This window comes from Bolinopsis microptera, chromosome 11, assembly GCF_026151205.1.
Source record: "Bolinopsis microptera isolate Bmic1 chromosome 11, MBARI_Bmic_1.0, whole genome shotgun sequence".
NCBI classification, from domain to species: Eukaryota; Metazoa; Ctenophora; class Tentaculata; order Lobata; family Bolinopsidae; genus Bolinopsis; species Bolinopsis microptera.
The window spans coordinates 2,832,409-2,858,221 of record NC_087082.1 but is presented as its reverse complement, the minus strand read 5'-3'; the positions used below and the strand labels follow the sequence as shown (position 1 = coordinate 2,858,221).

Sequence of the window (25,813 nt, the reverse complement as noted above, 5' to 3'; positions counted from 1 at the left end):
TAATATAATATTATAAAGGAGTAGGGGCCTAGGGGGATCAGATTTGTCCCCACGTAGCTATATGACCTATTACAGTCCCACGTGACTGTAAAAATAACTGCTGAATATTGAATACCACTCTAAATCACTAATGTGAGTTGGAAATTATTAAACTATTTATAAAAAGTTCAACAATCAATTCATATCAAATTAACCTTGAGGACTATGAATGAACAGCATGGACAATTTACCATGGAAAATTTATCATGGACAATATTATCTATCATGACGAAACACCACCAAAGACAACACCATGTGTTAACGCTAAATGTGACCACAACATTACGTTATACTATATCAAGGTCACATGAAGTGCTTTCTAATATCAGTCTCAAATTTCCTAGATTCATTAGAAAAAAGCAGCTTTTAAACAGTTTTGTAATTGAACAAGTGAAATACTAGCTTTATCACCTTTAGATTATACTAGTTTATCAGATCAATTATAAAATAATATCATCTCTGATCTGTCATTAAGTTGAATGGTCCTCTAAACTGAATGTTATATAAAATTGTTTGGCTCGTGCTTCGTTAATTGTAATGAGCGGCGGTTTATAGCAACCATAAGCATGAGAATCTTACTATATATAAAGCGAGACGATATATATCCGTGCCATTTTACTGACACCACGGCATCAACTTTAACGCGACTTTCCGCAAAAACCGTAAAAGATATACAACTGAAACTTTTTTGGCTGGGTCAAATGCTTTAATGGCCTCCAAATCAGCACGAAAAATTAAAAAATTTGCCAAGGAATAATGATTTTAGAGCCGAAAATTTGAACCCCCAAATGGAGTCAAAAACGCCAATTAAATAGGTAATAATTATTTTAGTATCTTGAGTCTTGACGCCGTTTAGGGTTATATTATACGGGTTCCTGCTAGTTCTTCTAAAGTACAAAGAAGAGAGTTATCCTAGATAATCATGAATAGTCCAAATACGAAAGCTTAAACTGGTGGCCAAGGTATTAAATTACATTTCCTCAGACTTTAATAATATTCAAGATAATAACTGTCAAATTATCGTTACTATATTGCATTGATAAAATAATAAATTGATAATTCTCCTTTTATACAGCTATCCAGGTCATTCATCATCTAATTGAATTGGGATGATAATTATCAGCGGCCACCTTACTGTAATAATGCGATGATAATAATTAATATTGGTTATATAATCACTGTCGGGATACGTGCAGGCTTCTAGATATAATGCTTGGCCTTAAAGTTTGTGATAAATGATAATACTTAGCTCGGAGCAGTTTCGTATATTAAAGAAAGGCTGAATTATGATGACCATAGGAAATTATTGCGAGAATAGGAAAGGGATGGGGTTGGGGGGGGGGGGGGCGGGGGGGGGTTGTTATTGTTGTTTCTGTGTGTCAGGAGATGGACACGGGAATTAAGATAGAAGATACGGCGATCTTGCTCCCATGTCAACTTTCTAAATTATCGTTGGCTGTTTGTTCAAATAATGGCAGGATAGGACTTAAAGACTGGCCAAAATGCATGATTAAAGGTAAAATTTCAAAATATCTAGTTAACTTTGACAAACATCTAGATCCTAGATATCCAGCAAAACTGAAACACAAATGACTGAGGTGACTTTACCTTTAAATTAGAAGAAAAACCTTTATTTCATCGCGCAAAATAAAATCAAAGGAGAACTCTCAACAATGGACCATACCAATTAAAGTCAAGACCTCTATTTAATATCAACAACTTAATAAACTACAGCTGACAATTATTTATTGATAAGTTCAACCTCTGGTTGATATAATTTTACTGTTCATTAGTTTTCGAAGTAACCTTACAATAAAACGTTACAACTATGATTTGAAATGCAAGAATGTAAGACAGGTGTGACTTAGGCCCAAATAAAAAGTAGAATTCAATGCTATTAAAGCTAATAAAATTGTTCGATAATTTGTGTGTCCTGTTTGGTCATGAGTGTACTAAGGTTATGGCAGCCGAAGCACCATGCCTCATCAAGATATAAAAGTAATTGAACTGCGCTGGTGCGTTGGGATCTACGACCAGGACTTAGGAGTCAAGTACGTTCAACAATTCATTGTCCATCTCAACGTCATCGATCAGCTAATTATATAATTATATACTTAGTATACTCTAACTGTTCATCATTAGTATACATTACCAGCCTAATGTTCTATATAACTTACTAATCCTACAACAGAAAAGAAGATAATGGCACTTTGCCGGAGTTGAAGGTATATTAAAAGATAAATAAAACATTTTCAGCAGCTGTTACCACCAAGTGTAGATGCGCAGCAAACAATGAATTTAACATAAACTGCGTCCTGCACTCAAGACAATGTATGTAACTAAAGTTGTGTATTTACCCTACTGGACCAACATTTTATATGAACCCCTGCATTTTGCTACTATAATAATAATATGATTCGCGAATTGGTTGGAGCCAGATTTCACAACTATTTAGTGAAAAGAAAATATTATTCATGCAATATGAGCCCACCTTTCAGAAAAATCTGCGAATCGACTAGGAGATCAACAAAACATCAAGCTCTATTTTCCAGGAAAAAAACCTAAATCAAGCTGTTTTTACCAGACTGAACCCAAATTTAGTAAAAGTCCTCCCAGTCCTGCACCTTGCTATTTCATGATATTTTCTTATTACTAGATTTCTCAGAGAAAAGCCTAAATCCAATTTCCCATCTTGCACAGCACTCTGTGAGTCTGTGATGTACTAGTATTATAATATGTATAATGTATATAAGTAATACTACAATAAGGACCAACAATTATTGTAAAAAGTAAAGAAATAAACTCAACTTACTTATGAGTTTATTTTAATTAATGCACCTGGAGACTAACGCTGTGACGGATAAATTAGATTACTCATGAGCAGTTAATAAAAAACTAATTAAAAATAAAATAAATATTGAAAAAAGTATCAAGTGACCCTAGTATATTCCGGACAGTAATGTACAAATCGGCTTATAATCTGCAAATCGTGTGTCTGGAAGTCTGAAAATGTTTCGCACGATTTAAACGATGGTGTCGGTTTTCACACATTTCTAATGTTGAACGAGTGGAGATCATAAAATATTAGCGTGTTCAGTAAACAACTGGAGAATGAGTTTTAAACAATAAACATGAATCGGAAATTCAGAAAAATTCTGTGTTTTATTAAACCAAAACTCATTATGACTCGACCGCAACAGACCACAGCAGAGGGGTAATGGAAAAAACCGGTCATATTTTAATTTTCAATAGGTAAATACGCACACTATAATTGTTTAAAGTTTCTTGCATGGGATAATTGAGTAGTGACTGTCTAGTGTCTATGTACCCGATCTGAGAACATAGTTTAACAATTATACGTATTGTTCAACATTTTGAATGAAATCAAATAAACTCGTGAGAATCAGCTGATCAAAGTGTTTAGTCAGCTATCAAGACCGTCCCTAGTACCTTCATAGTAACTCAGTGTTTGTATTATCATAACGTATTCTGGTAACATGAAGCCATCCAACCTGTAAGCGTGTTAAAGTTTTTTAATAAAGTTTGATACAATATATTATCCTCAACGTGTAATATATAATTTTTGACAGTTTAAAAAACACTAATTTATACAAATAAACTATTTGATGACTGTGTGGTTGAGATGGATATCTGTAGTTAAGTATCTGACTGAAACAGTGGACAATAAAAGTCAACATTTATAGGCAACATTAACTTGGCTTATACTGACAGCTGTAGATCACAACTACAGTTCAACAATAATACCATAATATAATCACGTTTATGACCAAATTTACTGTGGAAAATAAGTATAAAATTAATAATACAGTGAAAATTATAGTCAAAAAGGCTAAATACTGATACTGCCATTTTATATTCAAATATATCATCTTGACAAATTCAGCTGGGTAGCATACCTGGGTTTACACACTTAGGCCGTGAAAACAGGTGAGAGTAGACAATCCCCTTGTCGCAGGTAATAACTTTACTGCCCAACAGTGAGTACTTAGGAGTACACTCCACTGTGATGGTAGTTCCGTATGTGATGGGATATGTGGCGGTAGTTGATAGGTGGTTTTCTGTTATTATCCCCGTGCAGTAATCTGGAGATTCTAGTTTTAATATCTTTATTTCCCCCATATAAGTTATAGATAATTTTACGAATATTTGCGTGTACAAATTTGACAATTGTTGCTGAGAATCAAACCTATGGTACAAGCTGGGTGTTGACCGATGGTGAAGGAAACATCTTTGATACAAGTGATGGTATTGTCCCCGGTGAGAGTGTGACCAGGCTTGCAGTTCACTTCCACCACTGTTCCTACTATCACGGGGAAGGTGGTGGTTGTTGTCATGTCTGACATAGCTGCTGGTAGTTCTGTACACTTGTCTGAAGGAGGTTAGGGCAGTGACGTAATGGCAGTGACGTAATGGCAGTGACGTAATGGCAGTGACGTAATGGCAGTGACGTAATGGCAGTGACGTAATGGCAGGGGGGAGCCAAGTGGATATTTGTAGATATTTGGATAATGTCATCCACTTTTTTCGTGAATTATCCATAATATCCATTGACAATAATCTACAAATATCTACATTTATCTACAAAAAATGTATATCTCAAATATGTGCCCAGAAATTCTACTGAATTTTTGGAGATAAATGTATAAATTTGTAGAATTTGTAGAATTTTCGTGAATTATCCATTGACAATAATCTACAAATATCTACATTTATCTACAAAAAATGTATATCTCAAATATGTGCCCAGAAATTCTACTGAATTTTTGGAGATAAATGTATAAATTTGTAGAATGTCATCCACTTTTTCGTGGATTATCCATTCTACATTAATCTACAAATATCTACAAATATCCACTTGGCTCCCCCCCCAATGGCAGTGACGTAATGGCTGCCCTGTTTTGTGGGGAGAGAGAGGTTTTTTACCCTTTTCTTTCATAAATTTCATAAAATATCCGTTTTTATGTCTTAGACCTATACCTGGGTAGCCGTATTGCTGTTTTTATCTTAACTTATATCTTAGAGATTTTAAGGGTTTAAAATAAATAGATCGCCACAAAAACCAACCTAGAAAACAGTAAGGAGTAAGCTCATACTCCCAGATCTTGTCCTTGATACAGGTGATAAGCCGGCTCCCTGTAAGACTGTATCCCGGGATACAGTCCACTTCCACTCTAGTTCCGTGGTCCACAGCTAGTGAGGTGCTGGTCTTCAGGTCCAACACATCTGGCAGTCCAGTGCACTTGTCTGAAAATACCACTTTGTTTTGAAAGCAGTTAATCAGCTGTTGTTTGACATCATATTCTGATATCTGTTCAAGTTCAACTATTCGGATCGTTATATGATCAAAATATTAGTGTAAGGACCTCAGGACTTGCCATCACAAGAATATCCAATATCCACTCACTAATAATACAAGTGGGCAGTTGACCCGATGAGATGTATTCAGCGTCCTGTACGCAAGTTATCATTCTGTCTCCAGAAGTAAGAGTAAACCCCTGAACACAGTTCACAAACACCATGTCTCCCTTCTTCACCGGGAATACTGAGTCTGTTTTCAAGTGCCGTCCTACTGGTAACTCTGTACAAATTCCTGGAAGTGTTGGTGTAATGTATAATTTGGTTATTGTTCATTTGATAATGAGGTATGCATAATTGGAATAGTGGAGACTGGAGGTATCCTTAATCCTGGTTATCACGACTTTTGTTGATATATTTTGTATCTTATCTTTAACTTGTACATACCGACATCATTGCATTTAGGTTTCTGTTGAAACTGGAAGTCTGTACCCTGATTACACGTGATGACCTTGTCTCCCCTCAGTTCTCTGTCTCCTGAACAGCTCACTTTCAATCTTGTTCTGTGACTCACAGGAAAGAGGGTGCTCGTCTCCAGATCCGAGATATCAGGAGGAAGTCCGGAGCATTTCTCTGATTATTTGATAAACATGGTTATGGTATAGTATTATGAAGTCAAAGTGTACACACCAAACTGATATCTGTTATTCTACAGAGTACAGATACTGTTTTATACAGAGTACATACTGTTAGATATTACACCAATAGTTAATACCTTGTGTTTCCGAATTTAGCATTGAATTACTCATAGCGGTTAAGTTCAACAAATCTTCCACTATTTTCTATTAAATAATAACTCACTTTCTTGGCACGATGGAAGCTGACTGAGAATGGACCGATACTGATCGCCTCTAATGCAAATAATGACGTCACCACCTATCAAGGAGTACCCAATATCACAATGCACTGTCACTGGGGTGTTGTAGGACACTGGAAACTGAGCAGTTGTTTCTAGATTTTCTATGTCTTGTAATTTGCTGCATTCGTCTGAAAGAAGATGCATTATAGCGAATTGTGAAATGAATCATCAATCAATCGAAGATATTGAAGAAACTATTGGAAAAGACAAACACGCTCTAAATTATTCATTTTCTCCTCACATACCTAGCTCACAAGAAGGGGTGTTAGAGAAGGAGAACTCTGTTCCCTGAACACACGTGACAGGGTTATCTCCAGTCAGACTGTATCCAGGACTACACTTCAGGGGCACTTCACCCCCGGGTGGGAGGGGGAACTGAGTCTCTGTCAACATTTCCTTCCAGCTTGAGGGTAATCCCTCGCACGATACTGCGGTATAAAGGGATACAATTAAACGTATCTATGATGGTAGTTTTATTTTAGATAGTTAATAATAAGCTCGTTGTGAAAATAAAACAGTGCATGGGTATTGGGTATTGCAATATATATTGGGTAGTCGGAAGTAAAGGGTAAAGTTTGTAGTTTTATTCATTATACCACATTTCGTGTGATCTTCACTAGCGATAGATCCCCAAGGACATGATGTACACAATCCCGCACTGTCCCTGCTGTAGGTATTTGTGGGGCACTGGTCACATTCTTTCATAGAACTGTGTTTGTAGGAGCCACTGGAACATGGGTCTAGGAAGGTTGAAAGGTTATTAAAAGTTGACCGATGAGGTGATGACACTTTCCTAGCTGATCATTCTGGGATATAATCTACTTTTGGATGATATGCCAAGTTCAGTACCTCTTTGTTAAATATCACGATGTTAAGTTTAAAGTTAGATTATTGATCTGAATCTATGACACCGTGGGTTATTCCAAATAAAGCATGTTTTTACCACCTACCACATCTAGTTTTTTCAACGTTTGTCGACTTTCCCATATCGCAAGATATGCAGTAACTTGCACCGCCAACGCTAAAGGTTCCTACATCACATTGAGAACAGGTTGCAGATCCAGCAGTACTGAATGTTCCTGCTCTACATTGAGAACAGGTTGCAGATCCAGCAGCACTGAATGTTCCTGCTTCACATTGATAACAGGTTGCAGATCCAGCAGCACTGAATATTCCTGCTTCACATTGAGAACAGGTTGCAGATCCAGCAGCACTGAATGTCCCTGCTTCACATTGATAACAGGTTGCAGATCCAGCAGCACTGAATGTTCCTGCTTCACATTGAGAACATGTTGCAGATCCAGCAGCACTGAATGTTCCTGCTTCACATTGAGAACAGGTTGCAGATCCAGCAGCACTGAATGTTCCTGCTTCACATTGAGAACATGTTGCAGATTCGGCAGCACTGAATGTTCCTGCTTCACATTGATAACAGGTTGCAGATCCAGCAGCACTGAATATTCCTGCTTCACATTGAGAACAGGTTGCAGATCCAGCAGCACTGAATGTCCCTGCTTCACATTGATAACAGGTTGCAGATCCAGCAGCACTGAATGTTCCTGCTTCACATTGAAAACAGGTTGCAGATCCAGCAGCACTGAATGTTCCTGCTTCACATTGAGAACATGTTGCAGATCCAGCAGCACTGAATGTTCCTGCTTCACATTGAAAACAGGTTGCAGATCCAGCAGCACTGAATGTTCCTGCTTCACATTGAGAACATGTTGCAGATCCAGCAGCACTGAATGTTCCTGCTTCACATTGAGAACATGTTGCAGATCCAGCAGCACTGAATGTTCCTGCTTCACATTGAGAACATGTTGCAGATCCAGCAGCACTGAATGTTCCTGCTTCACATTGAAAACAGGTTGCAGATCCAGCAGCACTGAATGTTCCTGCTTCACATTGAGAACATGTTGCAGATTCGGCAGCACTGAATGTTCCTGCTTCACATTGAGAACAGGTTGCAGATCCAGCAGCACTGAATGTTCCTGCTTCACATTGAGAACAGGTTGCAGATCCAGCAGCACTGAATGTTCCTGCTTCACATTGATAACAGGTTGCAGATCCAGCAACACTGAATGTCCCTGCTCCACATCCGGAACACTGGATTTTCTGTCCATTTTCTTGGTTGAAAGTTCCTGGTGGACATTCTTTGCATTTATCTGTAGTTGTGTCCTCGTTAGTTACAGGAGTACAATCTGAAAGATGGTACAAAAACGTAACGTGCCGTATTTGTGTTTGTAAAATCATAAAAAAAGCTTAAATCACCTTCTTTTCATTTAGGTACTGATGATGTTTGTGAGATTGAAATTGCTTTGATTCATACTAAATAAACATATTATATTACCTTGCATACCAGCTGCAATGATGGAAAGTTCATAAACGTTTTCTATAGTGCCACCTTTTATTTTACGTAGTTGAACCCTGTTTCCGTATCTACAGTTGGGTTTTGCTGGGAGGTCGTCAGGAGTGATACCTTCCATGTAGACAGTCAGTTGAAAGGAATTACAATAACGTCCGGAACAAGTACAATTCGTCGTCTCAGACGAACAAGTAAACGTTTGGTAAGTTTTGCCATTTACATTTATTCGTTTAGTTTGTTCCACGCAGTGCACCCGATCAAGAGTAACCCGCAGCCATGTGTCACCGTTAGAATCAGCTACCACCGAAGCTGATGTATTCAGAACCAAGTCTATAGCGTTTTCGGCAATCTTATCGTCTAAAGTAGCAGATTGTTTTGCAGAAACCGGTACTATTTCACCTTCATTTCTTGTTCTTGTTGCTGGAACGTTTTGAATCAGAAAAAACTCTGTATAAAACTTTAACGTTTTTTGTTTGTTTCTGGTTTTGCTTTTGGGTTTTTTACTGTTGCTCTTAGTCTTGGGGTGTCATTACTTACGAATTTGACACAATTTTACTAGTCTGAGTCATAGGGTATAGTCACTGTATTTATGTAAGTTGAAAAGCTCCCCTACCTTGATCGTTTGCGGCAACACCTCTCAAAAGAAGTGCTGAAAATAAGATCAGCATAGTTTTGCTGAAATTGAATTTGTCCTCTCGCTTCATTCGGATAAGCGATGGGCGATGGTACCCATAGGCCATAAACTTAGCGGTAGCGCTGAAGTAGTAAATATGTAAAGCCCACAGTTGAGTCGAGAACAAATATTTAGATTTCGTAGGGCTTTACAAAAATCACGACAAATTACTAAGCACTTGGAGGGGGTTCTTCAAACATAAAATTAAAAATGATACGAAAGATTTTTGTTTTTTGATTTAACACGTTATGAGACGTAGGGCAACCCAAAGCAAGATGCGATTTAAATTAGGATCTAGTTAGGAGGATCAATAAATGAGGTGAAAACATAAATAGATGTCCTTCTAAAAGTTTTACAACTTCAAATTCAATTTGCTACTGAAACATCAAAGATTGTAAGGTAAAATATATATGTACATACTAAAGATGTATGGGTATATATGATGTATGGGTGTATATGAGATATGAAGTGATTCTCAAAAGTTATTCATTCAGCAAACAGATGTCAAAATGTGAAATCTAAAAACATAAAAAACGAAATTTGCTTGGTCGACGACTACTATTAGTTGCAAATTCAACAAGTGTTATACAGCAACTATGCCAGTCTAAAAGAGTCGGAGGCATTCCAAGGAAAGCATTGTCCCAAGTCCTAGCCTAAACATATATGGTCTCATTTGTATACTGGTCAAGGTGTTTCGTTGCTAGTTAACATAGTGTGGGGTAGAGTATAGACATCCCAGTCATAATAGTTCACATCGAGGCATTAACTGACCATCAGCCTTGCATCCTTCCTCGTAAATATGAATATGCAAAAATAATTCCTTTGGAAGTTTCTGTGATAGTAGTCACGGACAGAACATTAAAGGATCCGCAACTGAATCAGTGTACAGTTTCTTGGCGACAAAATGAGAACGTTTTGTTTTCGGGTGATCAGAGGTTGTGCAGGTGTCTCCAGTAAATTACACAGGTTACTCGATTAAGGATTTGAGAAGACTTTACTGCAAGGTGTGATAGCTTGTGATGGAAAATGTTGCCCTGTGAGAGTCAATAGATTCAGAAAAGAGCTCCCTACTGCTACTTGCTACTAGAAAATCTTGTTTTTCTTCGATTTGCGCACTGATCTCTGTGTCTGTATTAGCCTTGACGTATCTAAACTTTCTGACTAAGGATGTTATTATAAACGGTTTGGCTTGAATCTCATTTTTCTTAAAAATGTAACATGTATACAAGTTCAACTAATATACTAATAATACTAACCTATGCATATGAGACATGGATTTAGGTCAGGGACAAAAGGAAATCGCGGCATGTACGGAATCGCGATTTTTCCCATTATTTGCGACAAATTTTATGTGTATTTTAATGTATAGCCTGTTAAATTTCGCGGTATCGCGACTTTTGGCCAAAATAATCGCGAAATCCTTTTGTCCCTGATTTAAGGGGTTTAAGTGTTGGACCTCATTTTACCCAAATGTTAAGGGATTACTACTGCTCAAATTGGATCTGTTCATTCATTGAAAAACTGTGAATCGGAATCAAACTCGCACAAGTTTCGGCACAATGAGAGCAAACCATTGCCTCAGAACAATAAGAAAAGAAAAGGTCGGTTGCAAGTGGTCTTTAACTGCCATTATTTACAATCCTATAATCGGGTATTCCTACTCAGAAGAGCTGTATAGTGTGTTTGTTGTTTGTAAGTGACAATGAACGGACACGGTATAATAAAGGTTAGGTAATAATATTTTATAATTTGATAAACGAGAAGAGAGAGAGTACGTGATGAATAAAAAGAACTCATACACTGCTGTGCAGTGAATAATGCTGAGTTTAGGCAAGATGGGATAGCAGCTATATTAGTATATTATCGCGTACGCCCGAAGCTGTGGTAAAAGCAACAATACAATCGCGACAGTAATTCGAACGTAAGAGTCGCCTGATATAAACCATTAAACTTTAAAGATCACAGATAAACTGGATGGTCACGACTCATTATCTTACAAACTGTTCATAATGCCTAACAGTATTGTTCCAAAAACTTGCACTCGGTTATGTAATAAGAGGTTATTAGAGTAATGAGTATCACACTCTGAAGTAAAGGTATCATTTTCAACACTGAATTTGAATCTTCAAGAAATAAAAACATTCAGATATTCATGTCACAAATGAGATATTTATTATTTATTGATAATCTATATTATATTTTAAACTTGACGAAATATATATTTTTCAAATAAATTCCGTTCATTTGAGGTCCGTCCAACGTTTACCTAAAGTTGTCTAAGATAAAACCACTTCACGCCGAATGGCATGTAAAAGTTAACACTGAAATGCAGGACCGGGGTAGTATAAGTTTGATAAAAAAGTTTTCCATAAAGCTAGAAATCACTGATGCTTAAAGCATGGACTATCTCATGCACGAAAACCCATTTGATGAAGATGATATGTGATATTAGACACTGATCATCATGTAAACATATTATAACATTTTTACTGCTTAACGACTGCTTTTCTTACTTACTGTCTAAAAAATGGATTTAAAAATCATTTGCTTAAATAAAAAAACGTTAAAAAAAAAGAGAGAAAATTCGGATTTTTGATGGTTTTGAATGCCTTTGTTGTGTACTCGTTTTAGCACAATATTTTAGCGAAGTATTTTAGGGCATATATCAGTGTACGACATTTAATACAGCAGGAGCAGAGAGTTTAGTTTAACACCTCTGTTTTGATAATACCATGTTGATTAGAGGTATACACATTTCCTCCTCGACTATATGAAACTCGATGCCCCCGCTGACAGCATCTAGCTATTGACTATTCCAACTGCAACCCCTTACTCCTTTTTTACCTCAAATTACCTTAAATTACCTCAAAAGACATTTTTTCCCGGTCCATGACTCAAAGTGCCGAAGGCACAGAAGAGTCAAGGACAAGAATTAGCGAACGAGTTTTTTTTGTACATGGTAGATTGCAACCGTGTAGCCCACGTTCCTAATGTAACTACGCAAAGTTATTTCGCGAGATATTCTGAATTAAATTATTATTGGCGCGCGGCGCTGAACCGATAAAGTAAATCGTTAATTTCACTATGTACGTATCCCACTAGGCACTAATTGATAGCATATTATTTTGAGTTAGTATTACGAGTATTAAGAGTTAGTATTACGAGTTGTATTACTATTTGGCACAGATCCTTGGATATCAGGATGCATTAACCATAAACATATGATTACATAGAAATATACACGATTTTCAAATTCAATATGGAATTAACTGGACGGCGCTCGGCCTATCAGTATCAGTATCACTCCACCATATCTGCATGCTTATAAACAGTAAAGCCTGGGATCCCCAGGTTGTATGAAATATGATAAAATACGCCATCACGGATCGGGAAATTGAGCGGCCATCCACAAAAAAAAGCGGCCGCATTTCTTGCTACTTGACAGAACCAGCTTGTCCTCAGTCCCAAGTCCCAACCTCAATAATTTAAATTATGTAAAACTAATCACTAATGTTAAAAATTCCCCACATTAAAAAAGTGTCCGCCTAAAAATGATACTAAATCTACCAATTCCCCAATGTGGTGAATCATTTTTTCAGCTACACTTTTAACAGTTAATTCCCAGTGTTAATTTTTTGAGCTATAATACTAGTAAACGCTGTTATTTGTAGAATGTTAGACCAGAGTTATTTGAACTTTAACATCATCTTATCCTCTTGTCGGTAGTGAGATTGTTGAGATTTTATTGTCTCCCCAGGGAATAAGGTTTAAGCTTTCATGTTAGGACTTGCAGTCATTAGTTTGACACTTAAGTTTGACACTAAGTTCGCCGAAGATCGACTCTACAGGTCGAACTTCAGTACGTGTCGAACTACAGTCCCAGTAGAACAGGAGTCACGAACTGAGACACTAGGTTCCCCTTCATTACCAGCTTCTGATCCAATCTGGTTACCTGGTTACCAATCATCTGGTTACCTGGTTACCAATCTGGTTACCTGGTTACCAATCTGGTTACTTGGTTACCAATCTGGTTACCTGGTTACCAATATGGTTACTTGGTTACCAATCTGGTTACCTGGTTACCAATCTAGTTACCTGGTTACCAATCTGGTTACCTGGTTACCAATCTGGTTACCTGGTTACCAATCTGGTTACCTGGTTACCAATCTGGTTACCTGGTTACCAATCTGGTTACCTGGTTACCAATCTGGTTACCTGGTTACCAATCTGGTTACCTGGTTACCAATCTGGTTACCTGGTTACCAATTTGGTTACCTTGCCAATCTGGTTACTTAGTTACCAATCTGGTTAACTGGTTAAACCAATCTGGTTACCTGGTTACCAATCTGGTTACCTTGCCAATCTGGTTACCTGGTTACCAATCATCTGGTTACCTGGTTACCAATCTGGTTACTTGGTTACCAATCTGGTTACCTGGTTACCAATCTGGTTACCTGGTTACCAATCTGGTTACCTGGTTACCAATCTGGTTACCTGGTTACCAATCTGGTTACCTGGTTACCAATCTGCTTATCTTGACATTTAGACAGCTCTGGGGATTGTCTGAATATATCAGTGTTTTTGATATATCAAAGAAAGGCCCTTCGTGTACTTTACTGAGGCCACTACACGTTTGTATACAAAAAGGGCGGGTCTTTTCTAATAGATTTTACTTCTTTTCTTGTGACCCGCTTGCTTTTCTCCCGCTAAATATTTATCCAGTTATTCCTTTGAGATGAGGTTACCCTGCCCGCACCATTGTCAAGGGTACGCTATTGCTATCAGATTTTACAATTATTCATCTTGGGACTTTTTTACATGTATAGTGTATACTGTATAGTGTATAAACTATACATATATTTCAAATGACAAATCTTAAAAGTTCCAGGAAGCTAATATATGGGTCTCTTGAGGACTCGAATCAGATGGATATCTAAGAGCAAATCATTACTCTTATTAATTTTGTTTCTATCGGTGTCACTTTATTTTCTGCAGACTGGCATCGACAGAACAAGTTACCAGGCAACCGAGCTATCTAGTAACCAGACATCAGTTACCAAGTTACCAGGTAACAAGTTCCATCAGCACCGTCTCAGGTGGTGGTGGGTGGGCAGGTGTGTGGACTCCCCAGATGGTCACAATCTGGTTGTGTCATGGTGCGATCCTGATCAGGTTCAGAGTTTCAGTCTCACAACTGACAACAAGCTCATATATGATCGTACTGCTAAATGTGTCGGATACAATTCTTTAAAACAGAATTCTCCTCTTCTTCTATTCGATTGTGATGCAAAGGAACTGGAAAACGTTTATCTCTTCCAATTTGATATCCTGAACAGTTCATATCTAATACCAAAATCCAGTGATAAATCTGATCAACTGTGTATGTCTCCTATTGCTAGAAGAAAGTATGATCCTTGTCTTAACGATCCTGTTGGTATGGTAAAGTGTGACGACATTACTTCTAAACTTTTAATTACGGATGAACAATTCTTCCAAAACGACAGAAAACTTCTTAAAAACCTCATCATACCTCCAGGAGACAAAACTTGTGACTTCAAAGCGTGCGGGATGAACAAGCAAACACCACTCATAAAACAGCTGCCACCAGAACAGATCACTAAATGTTCGGAGCCCTGGAAATGTGTCACAGTTGTCATTAAAACTGCTCGACGCCCTCGCTTAGTTCTGCGGTTAGCTCAATCTATAAGGGATAGTTACGGATACGACCTACCTATCTCTTGCTTTGACGACGGACCAGATAATCACTCGATAGAAATCCAGCAGCAGATCTCTCAGTATCCATTATTGAACTATGTAGTGGGCAGTAAAGAGAACTACGGTATTGCAGAGGGTAGGAATATGGCACTGTCTCTAGTCCGAACCAAGTACTTCTTCCTGCTAGATGATGACATGATGTTCCTCAAAACTACTGAAATGAGTGTGATGATCGATATTCTGGACACAACCGACGCAACCGTGGTTGGGGGTGAAATGATTGACAGGGTCAATTTTGCTTCCTTGTTAAAGTTTGGGTATTTCGGGGGAACGAAAAGAAAAATGGCATACTTCATTGGGACATGTGATAGAGCAAACCGAACCGTTCCGAACTATCCTATGTGCTTTCAATGTGACTTAAACACAAACGTTTTCATGGCGAGAACTGAATCCATACTCTCGCTTGGAGGATGGGACCCAGAACTCAAAATACTAGAGCACAAGGACATCTTCATCCGGCTAAAAGCTGCTGCACTTAAAGTAGCTCTATGCAAGTACGTCAAGGTGAAACACGATCCTCCAGAAGAGGGCTCAATAGATATGAATGAGGAGTATTTGGCAAAGAGAAAAAGTAATCAAGGGAGGTTTGCCGGTTTAATGAGGAACCGGTACAATATTGAAGCTATTTTCTTTAAATTCGGACAGCAGGTTAATGATGAAGGGGAAGTGATGTTCTTGGATAAGGTTGAGGAAAATAAATTATGTTAAATTGTTGATAAGGACTGTTGAATATTGATAATGGTGTTGATACGGACTGTTGAATATTGATAATGGTGTTGATACGGACTGTTGAATATTGATAATGGTGTTGATACGGACTGTTGAATATTGATAATGGTGTTGATACGGACTGTTGAATATTGATAATGGTGTTGATAGGGACTGTTGAATATTGATAATGGTGTTGATACGGACTGTTGAATATTGATAATGGTGTTGATACGGACTGTTGAATATTGATAATGGTGTTGATACGGACTGTTGAATATTGATAATGGTGTTGATACGGACTGTTGAATATTGATAATGGTGTTGATACGGACTGTTGAATATTGATAATGGTGTTGATACGGACTGTTGAATATTGATAATGGTGTTGATACGGACTGTTGAATATTGATAATGGTGTTGATAGGGACTGTTGAATATTGATAATGGTGTTGATACGGACTGTTGAATATTGATAATGGTGTTGATACGGACTGTTGAATATATTGATAATAGTGAGTACTGACTAATTTTTATTTATGAGAATGGAGATTAACTGCTCTTTTGGTAGCATGAACTTTAAAATATATATTTCTTCAAGTTTAAAATATAATATAGATTATCAATAAATATCTCATTTGTGACATGGATATCTGAATGTTTTTATTTCTTGAAGATTCAAATGGTTTGCTCTCATTGCACCGAAACTTGTGCGAGTTTGTTGATTGATTCACAGTTTTTCAATAAATGAACAGTAGTAATCCCTTAACATTTGGGTAAAATGAGGTCCAACACTTAAATCCATGTCTCATATGCATATTAGTTAAACTTGTATACAAATGAGATACAAACCGTTTAGAATAACATTCTTAGTCAGAAAGTTTAGATACGTCAAGGCTAATACAGACACAGAGATCAGTGCGCAAATCGAAGAAAACAAGATTGTCTAGTAGCAAGTAGCTCACATTTACGCTCGCGGTATAACTATTCATAATTTTGGATGTGATTGATATTTTTTGACTCGGTAAGAAGTATCGGGAATCCGAATACTTACAACGTTGTCGTCATTGTCAAATAAAATCCATATTACTGCAGTAGTACAGAGCTAGAATGATGATGAATAGAAATTAAAACAAAACTGATTTTTAAAATTTCCTCGAACAAAGCTTTCGACCAGCAGGTTTCTAGTATTATATCTTTATATATTTTAAAGTTCATGCTAACAAAAGAGCAGTTGATCTTGTTTCTTAAGAATTGCTCGCCATTATTATTATCATCAGTCCTTATCAACAGTATCAATATTCAACAGTCCCTATCAACATGTTTTATTATTCTCCTAATCCTTATCAAAGAACATCACTTCCCCCTCATCGTTAACCTCCTGTCCGTACTTAGCGAAAATACCTTCAATATTGTACCGATTTACCAGTAAATTAGTGTACCTATAATAATTACTTTTTCTCTTAGCCAGATACTCCTCATTCCGATCTATTGAACCCTCTCCCGGAGGATCGTGTTTTACCTTGACGTGCCTGCACACAGCTAGTTTAAGTGCTGCTGCTTTTAGCCGGATAAAGAAGTCCTTGTGCTCTAGTACTTTGAGTTCTGGGTCCCATCCTCCAAGCAAGAGTATGGATTCAGTTTTCGCCATGAAAACGTTTGTGTTTAAGTCACATTGTACGCACATGGAATAGTTCGGCACAGTTCGGTTTGCTTTATCACATGTCCCAATGAATAATCCCATTTTTCTTTTCGTTCCCCCGAAATACCCAAACTTTAACAAGGAAGCAAAATTGGCCCTGTCAACCATTTCACCCCCAACCACGGTTGCGTCGGTTGTGTCAAGAATATCGATCATCACACTCATTTCAGTAGTTTCGAGGAACATCATGTCATCATCTAGCAGGAAGAAGTACTTGGTTCGGACTAGAGACAGTGCCATATTCCTACCCTCTGCAATACCGTAGTTCTCTTTACTGCCCACTACATAGTTCAATAATGGATACTGAGAGATCTGCTGCTGGATTTCTATCGAGTGATTATCTGGTCCGTCGTCAAAGCAAGAGATAGGTAGGTCGTAACCGTAACTATCCCTTATAGATTGAGCTAACCGCAGAACTAAGCGAGGGCGTCGAGCAGTTTTAATGACAACTGTGACACATTTCCAGGGCTCCGAACATTTAGTGATCTGTTCTGGTGGCAGCTGTTTTATGAGTGGTGTTTGCTTGTTCATCCCGCACGCTTTGAAGTCACAAGATTTGTCTCCTGGAGGTATGATGAGGTTTTTAAGAAGTTTTCTGTCGTTTTGGAAGAATTGTTCTTCCATAATTAAAAGCCTAGAGGCAATATCGTTACATTTTGCCATACCAACAGGATCGTTAAGACTAGGATTATTCTTTGGCCTAGAAATAGGAGACATACACAGTTGATCAGATTTATCACTGGATTTTGGTATTAGATATGAACTGTTCAGGATATCAAATTGGAAGAGATAAACGTTTTCCAGTTCTTTTGCATCACAATCGAAGAGAAGAAGAGGAGAATTCTGTTTTAAAGAATTGTATCCGACACATTTAGCAGTACGATCATATATGAGCTTGTAGTCAGTTGTGAGACTGAAACTCTGAACCTGATCAGGATCGCACCATGTCGCAACTAGATTGTGACCATCTGGGGAGTCTACACACCTGCCCATCCACCACCACCTGAGACGGTGCTGATGGAACTGGTTACCTGGTAACTTGGTAACTGATGTCTGGTTACTAGATAGCTCGGTTACCTGGTAACTTGTTCTGTTGATGCCAGTCTGCAGAGAATACAGTGACACTGATAGAAACACAATTAATAGGAGTAATGTTTTGCTCTTAGTTAACCATCTGATTCGAGTCCTCAAGAGACCCATATATAGCTTCCTGGAACTTTTAAGATTTGTCATTGAAATGTATACATAATTTGTAAAACAAAGCCAAAACTCCAAGTATAAAGAATTGTGAAATCTGGTTGCAATAAAGTACCCTTGACAACGGTGCAAGGTGACCTCATTTCAAAGGAATAATTTGATAAAAACAAGCAGGTCACAAGAAACGAAGTAAAATCACCCACTTTATATATAAATGTGTAGGGGCCTCAGTAAAGTACACAAAGTGTCCAGGTGTCGCATAATTTGGACAGTGGACACTGCGGTGGCAAGTTTAGTACAATGTTTAAGCCGACACTTTTTTAATGCGGGGAAACGTTTTTCATTAGTTTTACAAAAGTTTTATTTGTAAGATGGTACAAAGGTACAAGGTGGTTTTGTCACGTAAAAATGTCCTTCCAGTTTATTCTCCGAAAAGATTTTAAGGGTGTTAAGTTATATATTACGTTTAGTCAAAAAGAGGCAAAAAACACTAATAAACCTAGTATGTACATTGTACTATTATTTTTGGTTTGACTGCATCAAGTTATAGTTATAGGTTGTCCCAGATTTAAGGTAGTGTTCCAAAAGTTTTTCTTAATTCGAATTATTATTAATTATGACAAAACGATCGTTTAGAAATTTGTGTCAGTTATTCAACACAAAAATCAAAATTAATTTTATTAGCTTACTTCATTATCATAGCGGCCTTATTTTAACAATTTTTACTACTGAGTGGTCACTTTGATTTAATAATCTTTGCAAGTGACGATAAGATAACAGAACTTTCTCCCCATTTATTTTATTGTGTTTGCATATCAAAGGCAAGTGCAGTGGGTGCGGTGGGTGCGGAATCGCACTATTTACAAAATACCACCGCACCTACATATTGCCACCGTTGCATATAATCATCACTAACCCCCCCCCCGCCCCCCCCCCCCTCCCCCGTTGCATATCACTAAACCCCCCTCTTCCTGCAGGACGAGTTGTTCACCAGATGGCGTCCCAAGTACCAGACCAACAGTTTCTCATCCTGAACATGTGCAAGAAACACCTGCTGCTCGGAGGAGACAAGAGAATACAGTACACCCTGCCCTCCCTCGTCTTCAGAGCCATGGAGTTGTGTCGGGTCTACTTTGAGCTTAAGGAAGAGGACGAGAAGTGGGAGAAGAAGGTTTGTTCTTCTTGTTTTAATGAAAATTATCTTAATTTCAGGATTGAGGAACTGTTAACGTAGTCGAATTTCTAAGACCTATTTTATGAATTCATGCCCATAAACCCTTTATAGAAATCTTCTTTACAACTTCTCCTTCCCTCTTATACTTCATCCTAATATTGGTTAAATTAATCCTGTTAGGATTGATTTGACAGTGTGACACTATCATAGTTGTGTCTCGTCATACCATGACAAACAGATTTGTTAAATTATAATCTGTGATTTGTCACTTTTCCCCATCCAAATAAGTTATTTTTACTGTTTAGCACATAAAAGATTTTGCTACCTAAATTCGGTGGTAATACAAATCAAAGACACACATTTCAAAGTTGCATAAAGTAGAATGAAGCAAATGACACCAACACAAACTGAAAAAACAATAAACTAGTTCCCTCATCTGGGAACCGGACACGAGGGCGGAGGACACGAGGGCAATACTCATGGAAACGAGGGCGGATCTCATGATACTCATATTAAGAGTTAACATAGTAACATGAACAGTGTACACGAGGGTGGAACCAAACACCGTCCAAAATAAAGAACCAAAACCAATAATAAACTTGTAACATCATACAATTTGATTTCAACGTTTGTTTATGATACGTTGACGTCAATTCTTGTGTCCTCAGCCTTCGTGTCCTATACCCCTCTCATCTAGTTAAACCCCTGGCAGTTCGCCCATAAATAGCGTTTATAATATAGTCATGGGGACATAAATATCTTTAATAGACACCCAAATTCATCATGGTGCTCTGAGAGTCCCCCCGGATCACCAGTTCGTTTAGTCGCCTCGCCTGTAGTTCCCGTAATCTTGATCTTCTGAATCCCTGGTAAAAAAGGAGTTAAAATATTTAGAATATTTCAGACTGATCACAACTCTCTCAGACATCTAGTATTCCGTTAGCGATTTTAATTTAAAATTGTCAGGAAATTTTATTAATATGTTACTGACAAGGAGATCAGCAATACCATATAATGTTAACGCGCGTTATCAATCAGTTGACGAACGCAGTTATTTTATTGTATCACGTGACTAAGACTAAGATCACGTGACTAAGACTATCACGTGACTGAGACTAAGATATAGAATGTATCACGTGACTAAGACTAAGATATAGAATGTATCACGTGACTAAGACTAAGACTATCACGTGACTAAGACTAAGATATATCACGTGACTAAGACTAAGATATAGAATGCACTCAACCTACCCTCGTCTGTAGTTACCGTAGTCTTGCTCTTCAGCCGATCTGTGAGTTTCATTTTAAGGAAAAATTGGCGGTCGCGTGTTTCTATGACAGAATCAGGCCTCTGTATTTTAAAGTATGAAACGATCTCTCTCAAATCGAGATTTGAACTAAGAAAGTTTCTTATTAAATAATATAATGTGATTATTCAATGAGATAATATTTACCTTTTTTCTCCCCGCCTATAGTTGCCATAGTCCTGCTCCTCATTGTTGGACCTGAGATAAAAGTATATTAGATTCATAAATATCAAATATCGACCATTTACAGATATTTTGTTCTACGTTCATTGTGTAATAATCAATAATCATGAATTACTATCAATATAAATATCAATCGTGCGATTTTATATTAACACACACCCCTTGCACTTATAATTTTGAGTTAAAGTTGCAGTTTTTATTCAAACCATCAACCATCACATAATACAAATACAACACAAGATACAATACCTTAATTCCCAAAAATTTGGGCGATAAAAAATTTGAGCGGGCCTCTCGCCCAAATTTTTTGCAGACCAAATTAATTGCGTAAATCTTTTCCGTCTGCTAAATTTTTTGCTAACCAAACTTTTGGCATTTGGCCTGTGGCCCTGAAATCTATAGAAAGATGGCTTTTTCTTCATATCCAAGTGAAATAATATTTGAAATTTTAGTTTTCTAATCTGTCATTCATGGCTTGACCAATTAAAAAGGCTTATATTTTAAATGAATAGAAATTACTGGAATAGCTAACAGCTACTAATAAAACAAATGGCTAGAGGTACGGATAGCTAGAGATTTTCAGATTTAAACAAGATCTGCAAATGGATTATCATCCACCGTAAAGTCTGATCTACAAGCATCAGTTATACCCGACTTCTCAAAGCCTTTCCTTATGTCATCTGGCCTCCCTTTTAAATATACTATCTGATTGAGAGACTAAATATCACTATTGTATATATCTATCATTTTGTACTGTGCCATCATCTCTGTATTTTTTAGTAGTTACTGGGCAGATCGTAAATTTTATAATGTGAAACAACTCAGACTACCACCTACATGCTTACAATTGAAAGCAAAATGACTGGAATAATAAAGAATAATAATGAACTAAGGCAAATATCTAACTGAAATTTGGGGGGGGGGGGGGGGGGGGGGGGGCCAACCATATTAAAGTATATTAAAGTATATCCCCGGGTCAAAATCGGAAAAAATCCTACATTTTAATATACTTTAATATACCTACAATTAGAAGATTTATATTCTTCGTTAAGATTTACATGATGAACTATATTTTTCACTCAGATTCGCAAGATAAGCCTGTTTTAGGACTAGTACATGAATTTCCATCCAGATTGGTCAAAAATTGGCTGAGCTATGAGCTTTAAAAAGTATGCCCATATTTGGGCATACGCTTTTGCCCAAATTCGCTTTTGACCAAATTCGATAAAATTTCAATAATTTTTAATGAGACTAACTCTATGTGAAAGATATAACTCAGTGTTTGTTGAATATAGTGGATACTAAGTAAAAAGACCTCCATGAACAAAATTGGGAAAATTGCACATAATATCTCGGTTCGGAATACTAGCCAAAATGACTTCATTAAAATTGAAATAACTCCATCAGTTTTCAATATTTTTTCAAGAACTTTTTGGAATTGATTAAGAATTGCATTTCAAGCTTATTTTGGGCAACAATTTTTGAAGTAGGCCTCCAAGGAGATAGGGATATTAAAGTATATTGTAGGTATATTACAGTATATTAAAGTATATCCCCGGGTCAAAATCGGGAAAAATCCTACATTTTAATATACTTTAATATGGTTGGCCCCCCCCCCCCCCCCCCCCCCCAATTTTAGTGGAAAATCGTTCATTTTTCGAAGAATTTGTGCCCAAATTTTCGGTCGCCCAAATGAGTTCAAATTTTTTGCCCAAATTTTTCGGGCTCAAATAAATTGTGCTCAATTTAATTGCACACAAATTTTTGGGAACTAAGGTATACTATGTAGAAATTGATCACCTTTTGCCGCGACCACGTCGGGCACTGTAGTTCCAGTCCTGCTCATCTGCTGACCTGAGATATGGAACATATCATAAATTACCAGCGTACACTTCATGGGAGGCATTTATTCAGCACAAACAAAAAATCCAATTTAAACCTCAGAACGGTTCGTTCGTTTAATTTGTATGAAACAAACATTACTTGTGAAATTGAACTATCCTGAACCAGCTACCCCACTCACCTCTTACTGAGATCCTCCTCTTCCTCCTCTACCAGCGCCCTCCCCTCCCCCTCTTCAACCACCTGATCTGCTAACTGTAGTTCTAACTTCTCCGCCTCCTCCGCTGCTGCCCGCCTCTTCCTCCGGCACTCCAGGTCGTACCTCATATTGTAGCCGGTCAAACACTCGTCTCCGTCCTGGTGTTGTGAGGTTAAGTTTACGAACAATTTTATTGTCCCCTTGCTTTTTTAATGCCCTGTATGCCATGTGAATAATAGTGCGCGGATCAGGACGGACTTTTTTGTTTGATTTGGATTAAACTATTTCAAGATACATAAAAATCTTGCTCAAACCATAAATTCCATTGCCAATGGTCCAATAATATGAAAAAAGTAAAAAGTAAAAAGTACGCTTATACTCACAGCTAAGGCATTATCGGACTCCGAAGCGAGACTCGCAGATTGGGCCACGCCCAATATCAGTGATAGAACGAGGAACTGAGACATTCTTTAGTGAGATCCCAGAGCTTACTGACCTATTTGTGTGGAGGGAAGCGTTTTAATACGATCTTGTCCCAAGGGAACCGCCCCACATTTTACAATTATCTCCCCTATAATCGTTCATTACGAGGCTAATTTTTGGAGCCTTGTTTGGGTTTTCGTGCAGTCTTTAGCCAGAGAAATGCTGCAACGAACGTTTAACTCTGTTTGCAAATACAAACACCTGACTAACAATAATGCACTTGAACAGTTTAAAAACAAAGATTTTACCATCAGTTATTTATCGAAAAGAAAATTATAATCGATTACAACTACGGGACTTTTTTTCTCTGATAAATGAGATCATTGTCTGTATTTACACTAAAATAAACCGCGTCTTCGATAATGGTGCAACAAATTTAGGGAGCATCACGATGTACCTGCTAAAACTGCAATATTAAATCTTTTTGTAGGAGAAATCCATCGACTAAACTAATAACTACGTTGCATCATTTGTCTGTATTTGCACTAAAACACACCAGCGTCTTCGATTTAAATGATTCAACAAATTTAGGGAGCATTACGATGTACCTGCTAAAACTGCAATATTAAATCTTTTTGTAGGAGAAATCCATCGACTAAACTAAAAACTACGCTACATTATAAAATTGAAATAGAAATCCGTCGATTAACTGGTTTTGTTCAACGTTTTAGTAAATCGAGCGGGCAATGATTGGATTGCTTATAACTTGCTCGCTCACTGAGTCCTTACAATCTACAAATGTGTTCCTAAGGAAGTGATAGCAAAGAATCGAAGCAAAATTACGACCGTTCAACAGACTAGGCCACGACCATGTTATATTGGATTAGCATTTAGCAAGTATGGAGAATACTGTGAAGGGTTGATGATAATGATATCACATACGACCAGTTTCATTGTCACAGACTATGGTTTACTTCACAAATTCTTCTCATCACATCAATAGATTGGGTGACTCGTGGATCTGAATGGGCCTTGCTTCATGTGAAGGTAGAATCCAATACAGATTCATAGCTCTCTCAACAATTTCCAGGAAACTAATCCACTATATTATATGCCCTAGCCTAGTGAGTTTGTCTTATCCGATACAATCAACTAAAGAATCATCCACCTTGAGCAAACCCAGCAAGACTGTTAGTGTTAAGTGTGGCTAGAAAGAGAAAACTAGTTTTAAAATATAAAAATTACCGACACGTGGAGATTCCTCATGGATTAAAAGACTTTTAGCGCACTTGTTTCATTACAAATCATGACGAGAAAAGCTTTCCCCCGGAAAGTCGAATAGATCTATATCACTTGAAAATAGGAGATTATGTCACTTTCAATATTGAAGGGTTTTTGGGGAACTGTCATTCCTCACTACCAGTCAATAACCGCGCGGTCAATAACCGGTCAATAACCGGTAATTAGTGGCGAGAAATGACGTAATAATCGGTGGAAAGGGACATTCTTTAAACAGCATATGTCAGAACTCTGGATCTACCATTCAGAAATACCTTCATTATAATCGGCTTATACCCCTCGTGATGCCCATATAAGGTAATAATTTGCCATTGATCGGCTACTCGCAGGCTGACATTATTGTCAAAAACGATGCCTTTAAAAACGCTGTTTAAGGGTATGGGCAAATTACGGTAGATTGATTTGTAAATATTTATTTTTCGCCCTGTCATAGTATTTATATTAGTATATTCTAATTGTATGTTACTGTCAAACTGGAAAATATGACGCAAAAATAATTTTGCGTATATGTTACCATAGCAACTTAAAACTCTGGATGAACAAACGTGCACGTGGACACAAGCTAAAATGTACAAACACCTTGTTTGCTAACCCTTGTCCTTGACTCTTTTGTGCCTACGGCACAAGAGTCATTGATCGAGAAAAATTCAAAACCATCACGTTCCCCTGCATGTAACTATTAAAAAAAGACA

The 25,813-nt window shown here is 37.5% G+C and overlaps 2 protein-coding genes across 2 annotated transcripts in view; one reads left to right on the top strand and one right to left on the bottom strand.

Annotated features, from left to right (window-relative positions):
• LOC134823351 (vacuolar protein sorting-associated protein 35-like) overlaps positions 1-25,813 on the top strand; it is a 57,866-nt gene that overhangs the window by 21,915 nt on the left and 10,138 nt on the right. Inside the window, exon 12 of the mRNA XM_063834779.1 lies at positions 19,672-19,865. Within this exon, the coding sequence (XP_063690849.1) occupies positions 19,672-19,865 (194 nt within the window). The remainder of the gene's footprint in view (positions 1-19,671; positions 19,866-25,813) is intronic.
• Positions 20,229-23,891, bottom strand: LOC134823352 (uncharacterized). Its single transcript, XM_063834781.1, has 6 exons — positions 23,783-23,891; positions 23,382-23,557; positions 23,159-23,212; positions 21,323-21,373; positions 21,120-21,158; positions 20,229-20,734 (listed from the first exon to the last, which is right to left on the bottom strand). Exons 1-6 carry the CDS (start codon positions 23,864-23,866, stop codon positions 20,689-20,691), a joined length of 450 nt encoding a protein of 149 aa, XP_063690851.1. The 5' UTR covers positions 23,867-23,891; the 3' UTR covers positions 20,229-20,688.

What these genes read in the sequence shown, in the direction of transcription:
- LOC134823352 (XM_063834781.1), bottom strand. Translation starts at nt 23,866, where the DNA reads ATGTCTCAGTTCCTCGTTCTATCACTGATATTGGGCGTGGCCCAATCT. An exon ending in AGTCCGATAATGCCTTAGCT is followed by an intron (nt 23,558 to 23,782) that starts GTGAGTATAAGC and finishes TCACAACACCAG; the next exon opens with GACGGAGACGAGTGTTTGAC. An exon ending in TACGGTAACTACAGACGAGG is followed by an intron (nt 20,735 to 21,119) that starts GTAGGTTGAGTG and finishes CTTTTTTACCAG; the next exon opens with GGATTCAGAAGATCAAGATT.